At 58.8% G+C, this 16,655-nt stretch overlaps 1 protein-coding gene and 1 non-coding gene across 2 annotated transcripts in view; both read right to left on the bottom strand.

Moving 5' to 3' along the window:
- The window catches only part of EP400 (E1A binding protein p400), an 82,359-nt gene that overhangs the window by 32,502 nt on the left and 33,202 nt on the right, over window positions 1–16,655 (bottom strand). The window contains 12 exon segments of the mRNA XM_032846896.1: window positions 1,086–1,282; window positions 2,335–2,504; window positions 2,588–2,790; window positions 6,185–6,456; window positions 6,929–7,023; window positions 8,191–8,346; window positions 9,951–10,115; window positions 11,921–12,021; window positions 12,023–12,140; window positions 12,839–13,008; window positions 14,318–14,484; window positions 16,334–16,520. Of these exon segments, the coding sequence (XP_032702787.1) occupies window positions 1,086–1,282; window positions 2,335–2,504; window positions 2,588–2,790; window positions 6,185–6,456; window positions 6,929–7,023; window positions 8,191–8,346; window positions 9,951–10,115; window positions 11,921–12,021; window positions 12,023–12,140; window positions 12,839–13,008; window positions 14,318–14,484; window positions 16,334–16,520 (2,001 nt within the window).
- LOC116860720 lies at window positions 1,458–1,587 on the bottom strand. The gene has a single exon (XR_004381339.1). It is a non-coding gene; the product is annotated as a small nucleolar RNA SNORA49 (small nucleolar RNA).

Genomic DNA, 16,655 nt, shown 5'->3' with positions numbered 1-16,655 from the left:
CCCCCACGATGACAACTTTCCTAAACACTGTTCTGCGTTTGACATCACTTTGGGGAAAGCACATTTTACACACCAGGTCTTCCTGTGCGAGAACACGGCTCAGTCTCCAACTCACATCTTACCACATTTTGCACAATTTGGTTCTCATTTCCTACACAACCTGCATCTTTACTGCCAAGACTATTCCTGATTGGTGGATTACGGCCACTGAGAAGAAAAGAGCTTTCCCGCTTCCGGCTGGTAAGCGCTGAAGGGTCACAGCCTCCGTAACCGCGGAGAGCAATCACGCAGGAAAACGTTGCGCGCACAACACACACAGTGCGCCAGGCTGCACTTTACCAGCACGGAGACAGCCCGCAACGCGCCGCTGAAGGAGGAGCGGTTACCGAGGCCGTGGGCAGCAGCCATCTAGACAATGAGAAAGACGCCTGGAAAGACACGCAGCAAACTGTTACTAACTGCCATCTCTGAAGGACACTTCTCCACGGACCTCAGACAGGCAGCGACACAGCTGCTCAGACTCCGCCTTCAGAGGACTCTGCCTCGGTTGCAGGTCACAGGCACAGGCCAGGGCCTCGCACATGGTGCCAGCACCACGTACCCGCCCGCACACCCAGTGCCAGTACATACTGCAGACCCACTGTTGTCGCACGATCACACTAAATGCTTCTGCGAGTTCAGACACGCACGGGACAGCCGGCTCCACTTTCCTCAGCCACGTGCGGGGCCAGCAGAGGCGGTGCACACGGGTCTGAGCTCTTCCAGTCATTTTACTGACAGACAAGGGGCATCGGACAGGGCTCTAGAAGACGCGCGACAGATACGCGTCGAATGCACAGCAAGTTGTGTGTAAGCAACATAATTTGAGTGCAGTTTCAAGCAAACTAATTATAAACTGAGCAAACGTTGGGCCTAAAGAAAGAACACACAAAGCAGCAAGAACAGAAATCTGCCTCAGAAAAAATAAAGCGGTCGAAACTTCTGGAACAAGTTGTAACGTACACTTGAGCTCCACGGGGTGCTTCTGCTCCAGCACCTGCTGCCCCTACACCTCCACACTCCTTGTCTCATCCCGCCACCCTCACCTGTAGATGTGGACATCCTTGCGCCTCCCGATCCGCTCGCACCACTCCTGGGCCTTGGCGTCCATCACGGGATTCAGGTCATTGTCATAAAACACCACTGCATCAGCCTCCACCAGGCTCACACCTGTGGCACGGCTGTGGGTCGACAGAATGGCACAGAAGATCCTCCTGTCCCTGTTGAAACTCCTCATCAGCTCCTGAGATGAAGGAAAGCCCTCGGGTTAGCTCCCCTCGTCGGCATTGGCACAGCTCGGTGCTCCTAGGAACGAACATGCAGCCATCTCCTGCTGACTGTGCACAGACACCCCCACGCGCTCTGCACAGGCCAGGCCTCACCGACCAAAGGAAAACGTCCGCCTCCACCTGACATGGACTGTCAGCTCAAGCCGTAGGCCCCAGGAGAACACAGAGTCTTCCTGGGGAGGGACGTGTGCTCGGTCCTGTACCCTCAGGCAATGCCTGGGTCTTCACAGCAAAAGACCCAGGAGTAAGGCTGAGGGAGCAGAGAAACAGGCCAGAGAGGCTTTCAGCCTCCTGGGAGCACAGCTCTCTGCAGTGCGCTCAGCACCAAACCCGACCGTCACAGGGACCCCCCCCTTCCCGGAGAGTCCACGTGTGGTCTGTGAAAACACTACCGACAAAGCTCGCTCCTTAACCCGGCGCTGCGTCCCCTCTCAGGCCCTTGTCCACGTGCACGCCTGAGGGTGGAAAGGCCCACGTGTGCGGGATCACAGAGTCTGGGAACCTGCTCCCAGCGGAAGCATTCTGCTGGGCTACTCCATCCCGTTCCAAATGCTTTGATGACCAACTTGCAGTCCAGCCCACGGGCACTCGGCACGGGGCCACCCAGCAGCACGGCACATGCACGACCTATGGACCCATCGTGCTGCCAGATGTGTGCATCGCTCCAGGGAGGAGCAGAGGTGTCACAGGCGCACTGAGCCCTTGGCGCAGAATCACTCGGGCCGGCGCACGGCCTGCACCGTCAGCCTGACTCCTAGGAAGCCGTGCGGCTCTGCGCCAGCCAAGAGCGCAAGAGATCACCCGTCTGGCTGCGCCAACCCATGGGACACAGCCTTAGCCAACCTGACAAGAGACACAGGGGCACACAGCACGACCTGCATTTCCCGTGGGGTGCCTCGTGGGGGCTGTGCCCAGGCTCTCACCCCAGCCACGTCGGAAGCTCACCAGCCCGCTCCTCATGGCACAGGCCACCACGCCCCAGCAGCACGTGCCCCTCCTTCCTTACCTGCCGTTGCTCGCTGTTCGCGTTCTCGTCGATCCTGATGTAGGTGAGATAATGGAAGTTCAAGAACATTTCTAAAATGTCCAACATGAGAACCATTTGCGACAAGATCAGCACTCGACGTCCCTCAGACTTCAACTTCTGAAGCAAGATGGCTAAAGCTTCGAGCTTTCCTATGGAACAAACGACACCGAGTTTGAGCCCGGGCGAGGAGGGCCGACCTCGAGGCCAGCGCAGACGGGCGCCCCTGTCGTACCTGAGTCGAACTGCACCAGTCGGAGCTCCGGAAACCGGAGGGAGCGCAGCGCCGTCATCCGCCGCAGCTGCTGCGCGTAGGGCGCCGTGTGCTCTCGCAGGCGGTGCCTCAGGAGGCTCATCCTGCGGCTGTAGAGCGACGGCGGCCTTGCCACCCACAGGGACGGGGGCGCAGCCACCACCGGAGGGATCACACACACCACTCTGAGAAGCAGAAAGCACGTGGGTCAGACCCGCTGCCTACGGCGTCTCCATCAGCAGCTCCTCCGTCTCAGGAAGCAGAGGGCCAAGAAGGAAGCAGGCAGAACCTTCTACTGGTGTGGCCAAAAAAAATCCAGGGTGCTTAATCACAGTCCCACGGGGTGACACAGCTGCTGGCCGTGTCACAGCACCATCCATCACAGAATCCGTGGGAGCGAGTCCCGCCAATCCTGGCCCCTGCCGGCCCCCAGCCGGAAACAAGCTGCATAGGGCACCCCCCAGAGCCTGCAGGAAAGGTCACAGAGACACCCCATTCCCTGTCAAACTCATGTTCTGGTGGGAATCTCGGGGTGTGGGTCCTGTTGTCCCCAGGATGGTCTGGGGGAGAACTGCACCCCAGAGCTGGGAGAGCCATGTGCCGTCAGGAGCGGAGCCAGACTTAGCAGGAGAAGGCCTGCTGAGAGCAGCACGAGACTGACTCCAACGGGCCATTACAGCACAGGACACATCCTCCAGACCTCTGGGTGCCCCCCACACCAGGACAGCCTCACTCTGGAGGTCAGCTCAAGCTGCGTTTCCCTGATTTGCTACCAAATACATGCAAATAAAAAGGCCATCTATGCCCAAAACCACTGGTGACAAAATCAAACCACTAAGTAAGTGGACAGCAAGTCCACGCTCACTAACCCGGAGTCCACATGGCCGACCCGCCCGTTCCGCCCACCCGCCCTGAAGATTTGGCATGGCCCTAAGCCAAACCCCAGCCGCTACTCTGTAGATCACCGACACAGTGAGCCAAAGGCTACCACACCAGAAGGGCCACACAGGACCGGGCGAGAACAGAGCCGGAGGCACACCACCCAGCACCGGGGCTCGCAGAGGGAACAGATAACACCCAGCTGAGGAGGGCCCAGGGAGAGGCCCAAGGCAGTCACCTCAGCTCTGCCAATGGAGCAGAGCGTGTCTCTCAACAAACGGTGCTCGACAAGCAGGCACCCACACACAAATACGTGAACGTGAAAGACTCAACCAGACGTCCCGGCCTCCTCGCGGTGGTACCCAGTAAACCCCACTCCTGCAAACAAAGAAACCCCAGATCACTAGCAACCCACATGAATTTGATTGAGCCTCTGAATCTATTTACAGACGATACAGGCAACAAAGCTATACACCAGAGTACACCTCCAGGAACCAATTCAGCAAATCCACATTGTGGGAAATTCTACAGAGAAAACCACCAGTTTTCCTCGACAAATAAACTGCAAGAGGAAAAAACAGGCAAGCCAGAAGTACAACCTACAGATTAGGAGCTACACGACACGTATCCCCAACTGCTGCATCTCTACGTCACTGCCATCCTGATTCGAACCATAAAAACGCTTGAGACAACCACACCTGCGTATGCAGAAGAGACACTTAACGGTATCAAGAACCGTTCTTCTCTTAGCTAGGGTAATGGTACGGTGCCTGTGTTGCTTTCAGAGCACAACGAAATCTTACACAGGAACCCGTCTGTCCGGAGCTAGCTGCAGTCTGTGCTTCCGGGCAGTAAACACTGACGCAGAGCTGGGCAGGAGCCAGTCCAGGGCTGGAGGAGGGTTCCGGGTACACTCGGGTTCACTGCGGTAGTCTGCCTGTATAGGTTTAAAGATTTTCTGAAACACGAGATTCTTCAAATGGGGAAAAATGAATCTAGACACAGACCTAGTTCCTTCACAAACATCAGCTCTGAATGGACCGCAGATCCGAAGTGAAAGGCCGACAAGGGGGCCCTAGAAGAGGGCGCAGGGCAAGCCCGGGTGACCAGGGCCTTGCGATGACTTTCCAGGCCCAGCCCCGAAGGCACGGCCGGTGAGAGGAGGGAAGCTGGATCTCACTAACCCTAAACACGGCCACCCCCTGAAAGCAAATGTTTAAGGAGACAAGCCCCAGGCCAGGGGACGAGAGACACCGCTGATAAAGGACTGGCACCCGAAACATACAAGCACTCTGAAAGCCCAACAGCGAGAAAACAAACATTAAACAATGGGCCGAAGACCCCAACAGACACCTCTCCAAAGAAGAGACGCACACGGCGAAAAGCTATGAAAACAGGCTCCACGTGGCATGTCCTCAGGGAACTGCGGATGACGCTGGCCCCGAGACACCACAACACACGTCAGAGGGGCCAGAACCCACAGCTCGGACCACAGAAGCGGGACGAGGACGAGGGGCCACAGGGCTCTCGCTCACTGCTGCTGGGAACACAGAATGGGGCGGCCACTCGGCTAGTCTGCTGGACCTTTTCTACTGGGTGAAACATGCTCCCACCAGACAACCTGACAATCATGCTTCTGGTTCTCATTCAAATGCACTGGAATGTATGTTCACGCAAACACCTGCACGTGGACCTTTACAGCAGCATCTGTGACTGCTGAAACCTGAAAGCAACCAAGCCGTTCTCCAGTAGGTGCCGGATAAACGGGCCCACGAGACAAGGGGCATCACCGGGAGCGTCGAGCCACGGAGCACTGCCAGGAGCCTTCACCGCATTTCGCTCAGAGAAAGCCCATCGGAAGAGTCCGCACCCTGTACGACTCTCGGAAAGGCAAGCTACGGGAACAGCAAAGAGGTCGCTGGCTGCCCGGGTTTTGTGGGGAAGCGCGACCAGGCGGGGCACGGGTCTTTACGGCAGCTCCCAGACCGTGGGAAGGCGGTGGACACAAGCCGGGCCACAGGAGCACGGCCGGGTCCCCACCGTGAACACTCAGCCGCAGGGCACACAGCAGAGAAGGGCCTTGTGATGACACAGAGAAGACCCATCCTCAGGCCGGACGGGACCAGCGCTCAGTGCAGGGAATGGAGCACAAACAGGGCAGCCGTTCTAGTCGGGGCCCAGAGGAAACACAGCTCGGTGGGCGGGGTGGGGGGGCTGGGCTGGCCCCCGGCCCAACAGCATCTGCGTTTTCATTTTCTCTCCTAGAGCTCGTTTCTGAGTTTAACCCTTAAATACACATCCCTCACCACGCAAAGTTAACTTTTTCGTGTGGTTTTCCAATAAAATATTACTTTAAGAAAAACGCAGAGAAACTCATCAAGCACACAGAGGTGTGCTCCAGCACCTGGAACGTACACGGCTGCTGTGGCCCTGCGCCCAGGCCAGCCAATGTGCACCCAAGCGGGGCCCCAGGGACAGGGCCAGGGCCCAGGGGAAAAGATGCCACCCGAGGATACACAGCCTTCCCGGAGAGACAAGCCGGTGCCAGAGCCGCAGATGCAGGAAATAATTCACCATCGACGTCTGAGAACCACACAGCGAGGAACTGAGATAACAGGCTGCCGGCAGGACAAGCGGGGCCAGAGGCCCGCGGGGCCCACGGAGAGACTGAGGAGTGGGCTCCCACGCAGGCCGCCCTACCTGTCGATGACATCCTGCAGGCAGGCTTGCCGCTGGGTCAGCGTCAGAATCAGGTCCTTCTGACCGTGGGAGGGTGGAATGTACCCGCCCGCTGGCCCGGCCCCCTTCTGCGGGCTGCTGTCAGAAGTCCCGGGCCAAGGCGTCTGCTCTCGGCCGACCACGGAACAAATCCGCAGCAGATCTCGGCCGTAGACGGGGGCCCGCGAGCAGCGCCGCTCGTTGACAAAGTAGATCTGGTCCAGTCGCTCCTTCAGAAATCTGCTCTTCTCCTCCTTCATGGGAAACAGTGTGGAAAACGGTCACTGAGGGACACAGGCCCGGGGCCTGGTCTCGCCAAGCCCCCCAGTGTCCCTCGCGCACGGCGGCCCTGACACACCCGCGTCCCCCTCTACGGTGGTCCCCGACAGAAAGGAGGCGGACAACACAATGTGCGTCTCTGACTGAAAAATCTTTCTCCAGACGAGGTGAGATTTCTAACACCCAGACGACGGCCTCGAAAACAAAAAACGTGGAGGATATCTGCAATCACGAAGCCCAGCTTCTTTGTTATGAAATGTGTTTTTAGAGTCAAATTCTGGGATTCAGAGCGATGACGTGCTTTCAAGGCCCACACGCCGACAACTCCATTAAATACCACAACCCATTAAATACCAGCCCCCCAACAAGCGGCTTCTGAGAAACAACTTCGGAGGGTGAAGGGGCGGCCCGGGAGCCTCACGCAGGGTCGGTGAGGGAGGCGCGTACCTGGGTTGGCCCTCCGACAGGGGAGGCCGGTTTGGAGGCCATTCCGGGTTCTCCAGCAGGCGAGGGGTTGACCGCCACTCGCCCGGGCACACCAGCTGCAGAGCAAGAAGGAAGAGCTGAACGCACATGTCTGCGGCTCCGCAGACCCTCCTCCGGCAGCTCGCTCTAACGACACACTACCACACCCCTCGGGACTGCCCCCAAAGCACCCGCTTGCCAGCCATCGTCTGAGCCGTGGGTGTCTCTCTCCTCTGGTGACAGCTCAGTGTGCTCAGAGGAAGCACCCACACCTGAGGCCCATGGTCCTCCTCACCGCCATCACGTGGCCACACACACATCCCCTGGGACATCACCCGCCCGCCCACCCCCAGCAGGGAGTCAGCACTGCCCTTGTCCACCGAAGCCGGACAGAGCGGTCGCTGTGGCCCACCCAGTGGCCCACCCCCATCTGCCAGGCCACACCGCACATCCTGACACAGACCACACAGGAGGCACCAAGGACTTAAAGGGGCCTGGGGTAAGACAGCCACTTCAGGAGACCACAGGGAGGGTAGGGAATGTCTCCTGCCTTGGGGGATGGGTGCTGGCAGCGGGTTCTGGTGGGGTGGGAGGAGGCCTGGAAAACAGAATCAACCTCAGGTGGGAACATGGGCCACCGCTGGGACACAGAAATGCTACTCCCTGGACCCCATGGCAGGGCCCCACCCAGTCTCACCGCAGACAAGACAGAGACCAGGGCTGATCAGGGACAAGGGCTTCGGGTCGGGAAGGGACCCCCACTGCGTCCACCCACGAGCCCCATCTGACCACCCACTCAGCCTCCTCAGCAGACCACACACGGCTGGGCATAGCAGGGAAGGCAAGACCCTGGTGAGAAGCAGGCCACGGTCGGGCCAGATGCAGAAGGGCCCAGATCCTGCTCCGTACCTGTCCCAGGGGAATATTCCAGCATGCTCATTAAATGTATTTGTGACCTTAGCAAGCCAAATTCTCATGATTCTAAATGTCTTGTCAGAACAAGAAGAAAACAAAAATCCAGGTGAGCAGAGACTATCATATTCAAAATACCTCCGAGAGGAAGGAGGGAGAAGACAAGCCAGGCGGACGGCAGCCTGTCTGCAGAAAGCAGAGACCGCCACAGCTGGAAGTTCGGGTTCTGAGACCTCGGGAACAAATCAGCAGCAGCTAGCTCCCGTCCCCGTCGAAGCAAAGTCACACGGAAAGAAGCTTCCACATGTAGTGACCCCATCAGAGCACTCTACCTGGCGCAGTCACGGGGGCTGGGCCCGGGCCACCGGCCGGGGGCTTGCTTCCCAGGGCGTTGAGGGCTCCCGCTTGAGACATGGTCTGCATCACCACGGGGCCTGGCGGTCGCAGGTAGGACTGCCCCGGAGCGGACACGATCTGAAGAACGCTGCCTGCAATCACACGGGCCCGAGAGGCGTCACTCACGGGCTGCAGGCACCTCCTCCTACCTGCCACGAGCACCTCCAGACGTGCAGGACAAATGAAGCAACACACCGAAAATCCAAATTTAGATTTACTCCAACAAGGCAGTGCAGAGTTCAGTAATTTGGGAAAAAATGACTATTTTAGTTACAGCGAATGAAAAACTAAGAATATAGTCACTTTTACCTAAAGTCAAAAAAACGCTCAACTGGGGCGCCTGGGTGGCTCAGTGGGTTAAAGCCTCTGCCTTCGGCTCCGGTCATGATCTCAGGGTCCTGGGATCGAGCCCCACATCGGGCTCTCTGCTCAGCGGGGAGCCTGCTTCCCCCTCTCTCTCTCTCTGCCTCTCTGCCTACTTGTGGTCTCTGTCTAATAAATAAATAAAATCTTTAAAAAAAAAAAAGAAAAAGGAAACGCTCAACTATTCTTTGCCATTTCTGGCTTCGGGCAATGTGGTGGGCACCAGGACCGGTCTGTTGTGCCTGCCCGAGGCCCCACGCCACTCCCAGAGCCAAGGTCCCAGCTCCGGACCACACATGGGGGCTGGCCGGCCTGTAAAGTCGACGAAAAAACACGTCCGCTCTCCACCCAAAAGTTGCAGCTCTCTCTGCACTCACTTCAAGGTGCTCACCACATTCAGCCTCCGTGTGAGGAAGCCTGACATCGCTCACTCTGGAGGAGTGTCCCCGCGCCGGGCTCCGCGCCAAGGGGGGCCCGCCAGAGGTACTGACAGATGGCCTTGCCCTTTCGGCCGGAAAACTGAAGGAATAGGGAATTAAGCCAAATTAACGGCTGTCTTTGCTGTAGGTGTCCTGGGGCCTCCACTCCGCTAAGCTGTGTGTGACGTCCCAGCGCCCGTACAGAGTGTCCCTGCTCTGGGTCACAGATGCTGCACATACCTCGTCCCGCGGAGGCTGTGGCAGGCACCACGTGTGACCTAGGACCACAGCCAAGGAGGACTCAAGCACTGAGCCACTGCCACCGGTCCCTTAGGGCTAATCCCAGCATGCCTCTCGGACCACTCGTCCTCTGCACAAAGCAGTAACCACAGGAGTACGTCGTGCTCAGACAAAGGTCTAAGAGGCTTTGGCCTCGGAGTCAACGCTGTAAAATCCGTACATGAAAGAACTTAACTTCTACGTAACTTGCTAGTCCTGGGGTGTTTTCAGGACACTTTATTTCACACTAAAGTTAAAAGAGCAGCAAATATTTCTATTTCGATTTTTAAAACACGGAACATTTGGGGCACCTGGCCAGCTCAGTCGGGGTGCAGGTGACTCCTGATCTCGAAGTCGTGAGTTCAAGCCCCACACTGAGCGTAGAACTTACTCAAAAGAGAATAAAAGCAAAAAAATTTCAAAATGGGCAACATTCCCAAAGAGCATATTTCATCGAGAAACAGTATCAGCTACACGGCATGCATCCGCCACAGGCCAGCAGGCCAGCGTTCTCAACACCCCCCGAGGCCGTCTCCGGGTGAGGCACCCACGCTCCTGGGGCCGCCCAACATGCCCAAGTCCAGCAGCGGGAGAGGGGTGGGGACGACAGTGGGGCCGCGGCGGCCGGCCCTTACCTTGCAGCTGCAGCGGCTGGCCTGCGGTGAGCTGCCGCAGCTGGCTGTGCGACAAGGTGAACTTGTTCCCCTGAAACTGCAGCGTCACCGGGGTCTCTGGCTGGGCGACCCGGCTCTGCGGCCCCGCCAGGGAAGCCAGCTGGGCTATTTTGACCACCTCCCCACCTGCGGAAACGCAGAGGAAGACGGGATTAAAACGTCTGGGAGAAGCCTGCAACTGTTCTGCTGACGACCATCTGTCGTCCAGCGTGAGCGTCTGTGGCAAACTGAGGAGTCACAAAAACGTTTCTTAGGCATCGCTTCCTAACGCTTTCAGAAAATGACTCTAACAGAAAAGAGAAAATTAAAATTAACATTGGATCTTAACGGTTGATTTATTTACTCATAACTGCTGAAGATTTTAGATATCAAATCTTAATATAATCAACCAAACTACCAACGAACGTTTTACTTTTCTCTCCAACCAATGAAAAAGCAGCAAACGTCAAATATAGCAGAAATCTATTTCTCATATGTTTTGGAACTCTAATATCAACCTCTTCAGAGACCTTTCAGAATGGGAAGAGTACGTGTCCGATTCACTGCACAGACGTATAGGAGAGATTATACCCCTAACAAGTGTAAGAGAGGGGGTCACTAGCACAGATCCGCCACACAAACGTAGCTGTAAAATACAAAGGTTCCCACTAACTTGGACTACACTGGGGGATTCGATCTAGAACGCTGACTGAAAAAAAGGCCAGACTCAACATCACCTAACACATGGTTTATGAAAACATGACTCGGATGGAGTCCTGTGCACCCGACTCAGAAACGTACGCCCTGCAGGCTCTGAGCGAACGCCAAGGGTACAGGGTTCTGCCCCCAGTGGTTGATCATGAAACCTGAACACTCCCCCCAAGGAAATCCATGCCGGAATGATCGGTGACACCATGTAGAGAACAGTTAGCGGAAGACCAGGAAAATGCCCAGAGGTCCTGCCCACAGAAGCTGTGAACAGGAGGGAACGACAGGAGGAGGCGCGGAGAAGTGTGTGTGGACAGGACAGCCCTGGCCCTGCCCCACCCACACGGAGTGAAGGCTCAGCTTCCGTGGTAGGGTCCCCCCGCAACACCTGTCCCTGGCAAACAGAAAGGTCACCCGTGCCCTCCCCCAGGCAGCTAGCCAGGACTGTAACTCTCCACTCAATGACAGTGGAAGTGAGGCCTCATTATGAGGGACTAGCCTGAACTCGGGGTCTCGTGACACCCGCCCCCCAGCTTCCCAGGGAGACCTCCACACACTGGTCACACCGAGATACGAAGTGCTCTAGGGGGCATCTGAGAAATAGTGGTGCCTAGGACCGTCTCCGTCAGGACACTTCCTACGGCACAGTCAGCAGGGGCCCGTGAGAGATGTGGGAATGTGCTAATGACACTGGTCACAGTAAAGAGATCTAAGAACACGGAGTAACACTGTGATGTTTTCATCACCAAGTTATTATGAGAGCCTCAGCTGAGCAGGAAATCACTCCAGGCTTAAATACGATGGTAAGCAAGAGAGTCAAAATCAGTCATGGTTTTTAACAACCAGCTCCGGATCCCTCGCTGGCAAAGGCGTCCCCTGCTCTCGCCTGAGTGCCACCTGCTCCCCAGGCTGGGCCCCGATGCCCACGGGGCAAGCCTCCAGCTGACGCTAAGGAGAAGTGAGGCTGTCAGTACACCAGTAGAGCATGCGCGGGAAGAAAGCAGAGGTGACGTCCGGGGATCAGGAGAAAGGACAGAGGAGGACAGGGCCCTGGACGCTGGCTCTGCAGAGGGCGTCCCTCTGCACACTTAGGGCCAGAAACGACAGCGTGGCGAAAGGCAGCACCCGGGCGTGGGGTTAGGGAGACAAAGGGAGTGGACAGCAAGGCTCTTCACACACGCTGATCGGAACACAACTTCCCGTGGCAAAGACGTGGCAGAACCGGGAGGGGCGAGGCCACTTACTGGGCAGGCGCGCCTGAGCCTGCGAGGTGAGCACCAGCCCCTGAGGCAGCGCGCTCGGCCCCGCCGGGTGCGGGGGGGCCCGGGGGCGGGGGCGGGGGCGGGGCCCGCGGTTTCGCAGGATGGGCCGGGGCGGGTGCTGCGCCGGAGGTCGAGGCGGGCGGCTGTCTCGGAGCGGGCGCGCCGGCGGAGGCCTGGGAGCTCTGAAACGGGGCTGCCGCCACTGCAATCGATAAGGTTTGTTTGTGCAAAGCTGTTAGAGGTTCTTCACCAAATGCAGTATTTAAACCCGAACTCAAAGAAACAAAACAAACATTTCAGTAAAGTCTCTCGGATGAGAAACCCTGTCTAGAAAACAGGGCGGGGGGCGCGGCATACGGGTGAAACAGAGCCGTCTGCCCGCCGCGCCGTGGCCGAGTGCGCGCTCCCGCAGGGCACGCACCGCGGGCCGCCAGCCGGGCTCCGACGGGACCGCGCCGCATGCGCACGCGGGCCGGACGCGGAGGACCAGGCAACGGAGGCTGGAACTCCGGCCTGTGACCTGCGGCCAGTCAGCCCTACCCTCCTTCACAGCGACAGCGGGGCTCCGGGCCAGCGGCGGCCTCAACGGGAGCGAGCCTTCCCGAGCTCACGTCCACAGTGTGACCCGCACGTCCCTGGTCCAAGAGCCCCCGCCGAGGCACATCTTCAGCAGCACGCCAATAGCGACTCGACCAAGACCACGGTGTCTGGTTCGGGGACAAACTCCACTTTCAAGACGCCAAAAGGGCTAGCCTCGTGAGGTGAGTTCCGCAGAGCCAGAGCAGGCCCCCGCTTCCACCAGAGCAACGGCTGCCCGTCCAGAGGGGCGGGGCAGTACCAGGAACTCCGGCCATGAAGACCCACGGCAACCCCGAGGGCACACCAGCACGGGAGGCATACCTTTTGCATCTGGATTGGCAGAGAACGTGGCAACCGGTGGCCGTCCTCTCACATGGCCCTGAGGAGTGGCCGTGGCTGCAGCAGAGGCCGCCGTCCGGGGCGGGTGTGTGCTGGGGAAAGCCACGGTGCGACCCTCGGGCTTCTGGCCGTACTGCACGGGCTGAAACAACCTGGCAAGAAGGCGTGAGCACCACTGAGACACAGGGCTCGGGCCACCCAGGGACGGGGAAGGTCCCTACTCCCGGTGCTGCTCCAAGAGGGGTCGGGGTTCCAAATGCGCCACTGAATAGCTCAGCATGGGTCTGGGGAGGGGCTGCGCACCCTTGGGACACACACGCCTACCCCGAGCCTGGGGAACCTGGGCTGAACGTGCGCATGGAACGCTCTGAGGTCACAGCACCACCGCGTCGAGTGCAAGTGGAGTGGGTGGGGAGCCACAACCGTCAATCAAGCAACGCAACAGCACCAGGCACGTTGGCCAGAAGCGGTACTGGAGCCCCGGAAGTGACAGTGGCCACTGTTTCCAGTATTTCCACACCACAACACACTCTTTCATCACCCTTTTACCTGGGAAACCATAATGGCAGGAATTCTAGATTTTCAAATCCCCTACGCAGGGCAGCAGCTAGGGGCGGCGAAGAGAAAACCAAGGACCTGAAGCCAGGCACCCCCAGAGCACCGCAGCTCTGCTGGCCCACGTGCAGGTCTGACAGAGGCCTGCGGGCTCCAGCGAGCGCCAGGCAGAGGACAGTGGGCCCCCAAGGCCCTGGGGAGGCCACAGGTAGAACACGCAACGGGAGCAGGCACCTTTCTCTCTAAACTTTTATTTTCTCATTTCTTTCTCCTTTTCAACCCAACCCTGAGATTCTGTATACTCCAACTTGCTGGATTAACCTGTCTTATTAAGTCATTTCCTTCCACTCACTGAGTGTGCTCTGCCCCTCCCAGCCCCGTGGCACAGTCGAAGTCGGTGACGTCCTTCAGAAGTCCCTCTGGTGGGGGGGGGGCGCTCTGCCCACCACCCACCGTGCACCCTCTCCCCGCCACAGCAGCCACCGGAGCACACAGCAGGCACAGCAGCCTGACCTCCTCCCCTCACAGACCCCTCCCGCTGCCCAGGGCTGCCCCACCGCCACCACCACGCTGTCCTTAGGAGAGCGAGGGGCCACACCGTCCCTCCCAGGGCTGCAGACTGCCCACACAGGCCACATGCAGTGAGCTGCCCCACAGACACTGAGGACACCAGCACAGACTCCAGAAGCAGGAGACCCAGTGAGAGGGTCGGCCATTTCTCCCCCTGGCCACAACCACAGCCGGGTCCTCATGTGAACTCCCGGCACACATCCCAGGTCTCTCTGAGGGGCTGTGGTCTGGGTCCTTCCAGGGTGGGGGACATCATGCCCCAACGGCTGATGCGAGGCCAGGCAGGACCCAGCCGGGGACTTCAGTGAGCAGGAGCCACCACTCCATGCCACGCACCTGCTGGGCTTCAGTCTGAGGGTCGCCGGCCTGCCCGACGGGGACGGCGCGGCATACAGCTCGTCCAGGAGCTTCCGCGTCACCTTCTTCTTACAGAGCAGTTCTGCTTCGTGGCGGGTCATTTTGTTCTCTAAGCCAATAAGATCAAATATAGAGAGATCCGTTTCCTAAGAAGAAAAAGAGCAAAGTGTTGCTCTGGGAGACCGGAGGAAAATGACTGGGAACCCAAGCACCTCTCTAACTGGACGGCCAGGCCCCACACAGCCTCACTGCCCAGGACGCGGCCTGAAGCCCAGGGCTCAGGCAGGCTGCTGGACCTCAGCATGCCTCAGCGTCCCCATCGTTAAGAGCACCCCACGTAGCAGCACGAATGGAAAAGGCAATGCTTGGAGAGAGGATGGCCTCGGCAGACAGGGAGGGGGTCCGGACAGCATGAGTGCCAGGGCGCATGGACAAGGGGCACTTTGGGGGAGAGACCCACGTGTACTGGGGAAGCAGAAGGAGGCAGGTGACACGTCACTCGGTCCAGAGCCTGGGTATACGCGTTCCACGGGCGGAAGTGCTGCCTGGGTCCCCAGCTGGGGCAGACGCCCCACGTGCCCAGCACCCGTGTACTTCTCTAATGAGAAAGCGCAGCCGCTCTCCCACCACGACGTCGAGCGTCGAAGGAACGACAGCAGCTACTGGTGAGCCGTCCCACACTCTTGCACACATAAGGGATGTGAAATCCGCCGGCCGTTCCTCGAACGTTAAGCATGGAGTCGGCACATGACCCTGCAATTCCACACCTAGACACGTGTGTGAAAGCCTGAAACCTAGTCCACACGGAGCTGCTGTCAGTGTGCGCACTAACACGGTCACAGCGGCCGAAGCGTGGAAGCGACCCAAGTCGTTAACTGACGGCCAGATCAACACGGTCCCTCACACTGGCGAACGCGACTCCGCCGTACGAAGGAAGGAGACTGGGCCACACGCCACAGCCCAGAGCAACTCTGAAAACACTACGCTCCGGGAATTAAGCCAGACACGAGGACCACGGGTGAGGGATCCCATCTGTGTGCAAAGCCCAGAACAGGTGGACTCACGAGGCAGGTCAGGCAGGGGCTGCCTGGGGAAGGGAGGGAACAGGAGGGACGGCTGGTGTCTGTGGGCTCTCTCTCGGCAAGGACGAAATAGTCCGGAATCAGTGGTGACGAATGCAGGCATTTCCAGCTATCTTACTGCCATCCCAGTCGCTAAAACACTACCAGACAGAGGTGCCTGTGGCTCAGTCGTCAAGGGTCTGCCTTCGGCTCAGATCATGATCCCAGGGTCCTGGGACTGAGCCCCACATGGGCTCCCTGCTTGGCAGGAAGCCTGCTTCTCCCTCTCCCACTCCCCTGCTTATGGTTCCTCTCTCGCTGTCAAATAAATAAAATCTTAAAACAAAAACTACCAGTCACCCAGCATGCCTCAAGACTTGTTGAGCAAATGATGAAAACACCACAACATCACACACAACTAGCTCACAAAAACCAGGTACACACCAGGCTCTTCTCATGGAGTCGACACACACACGGCGGGGGAAGTGCACGATTATTTGTGTCCTAAGGGCACTTGGCCCAAAGCCCCTCAGCCGGGGCGAGGGTTGGGGGGGGGGCGCAAGGAGCACACAGCAGGGCCCCACAATGCACACAACTCAGGAACAGGACCTCATCGCACACACGAGAGCGGCCCGTGACGGTGCTCGCGGAGACCCCCGCACGTGTCCTCCACAGGCCTCACGCGGGGGCCGACCAGTACCCCACACGCCAGGGCTGTCTCCCACGCTCCGGCAGCACCCGTAATGCTAGGGACCCCTCCCCTGCAATCCTCCGGCCAGGACCTGCCCCCTCGGGCCAACCGCGTACGCACCCCCAGCACCCGCGGACTGCTGCCCGGCGCCCGGAGAGACCCAACGGCAGGGTGGGCGCAGACAGCAGCCTCCGGAGCCGCGGGAGCCACGGCGCGTCTGTGCGACACCAGGCGGGCATGTACCTTCCAGGAGTCCCTGTCGAGCGCCTTGAGGACGAGGGAGGCCGAGCGGTACTGCAGAGGCCCCGCCGTGTACGACGACTCCGGGAGCCGGGGCTCCACCAGCCCGGGGTGGTTGCAGATCCTCTGCAGCCGCAGCAGGATGCTCAGCACGTCCACGAAGTGGCCGCTCTTCAGCGCCTCCTGAGTCCTGCTCGCGGGAAGACACACCGTCATGGGCACGGCCACTGCTGTGCCACGGACTCCAGATCGCTCCTGTCAGAGCCCGCGGCTCCGTGGAGTGAATGGTTCCATCCCTCGCGTCTGCTCCCACTCGCCCTCCAGG

This window comes from Lontra canadensis, unplaced genomic scaffold, assembly GCF_010015895.1.
Source record: "Lontra canadensis isolate GAN:19392208 unplaced genomic scaffold, GSC_riverotter_1.0 scaffold182, whole genome shotgun sequence".
In the NCBI taxonomy this organism is placed as follows: Eukaryota; Metazoa; Chordata; class Mammalia; order Carnivora; family Mustelidae; genus Lontra; species Lontra canadensis.
This window is presented reverse-complemented; position numbering and strand designations above follow the sequence as displayed.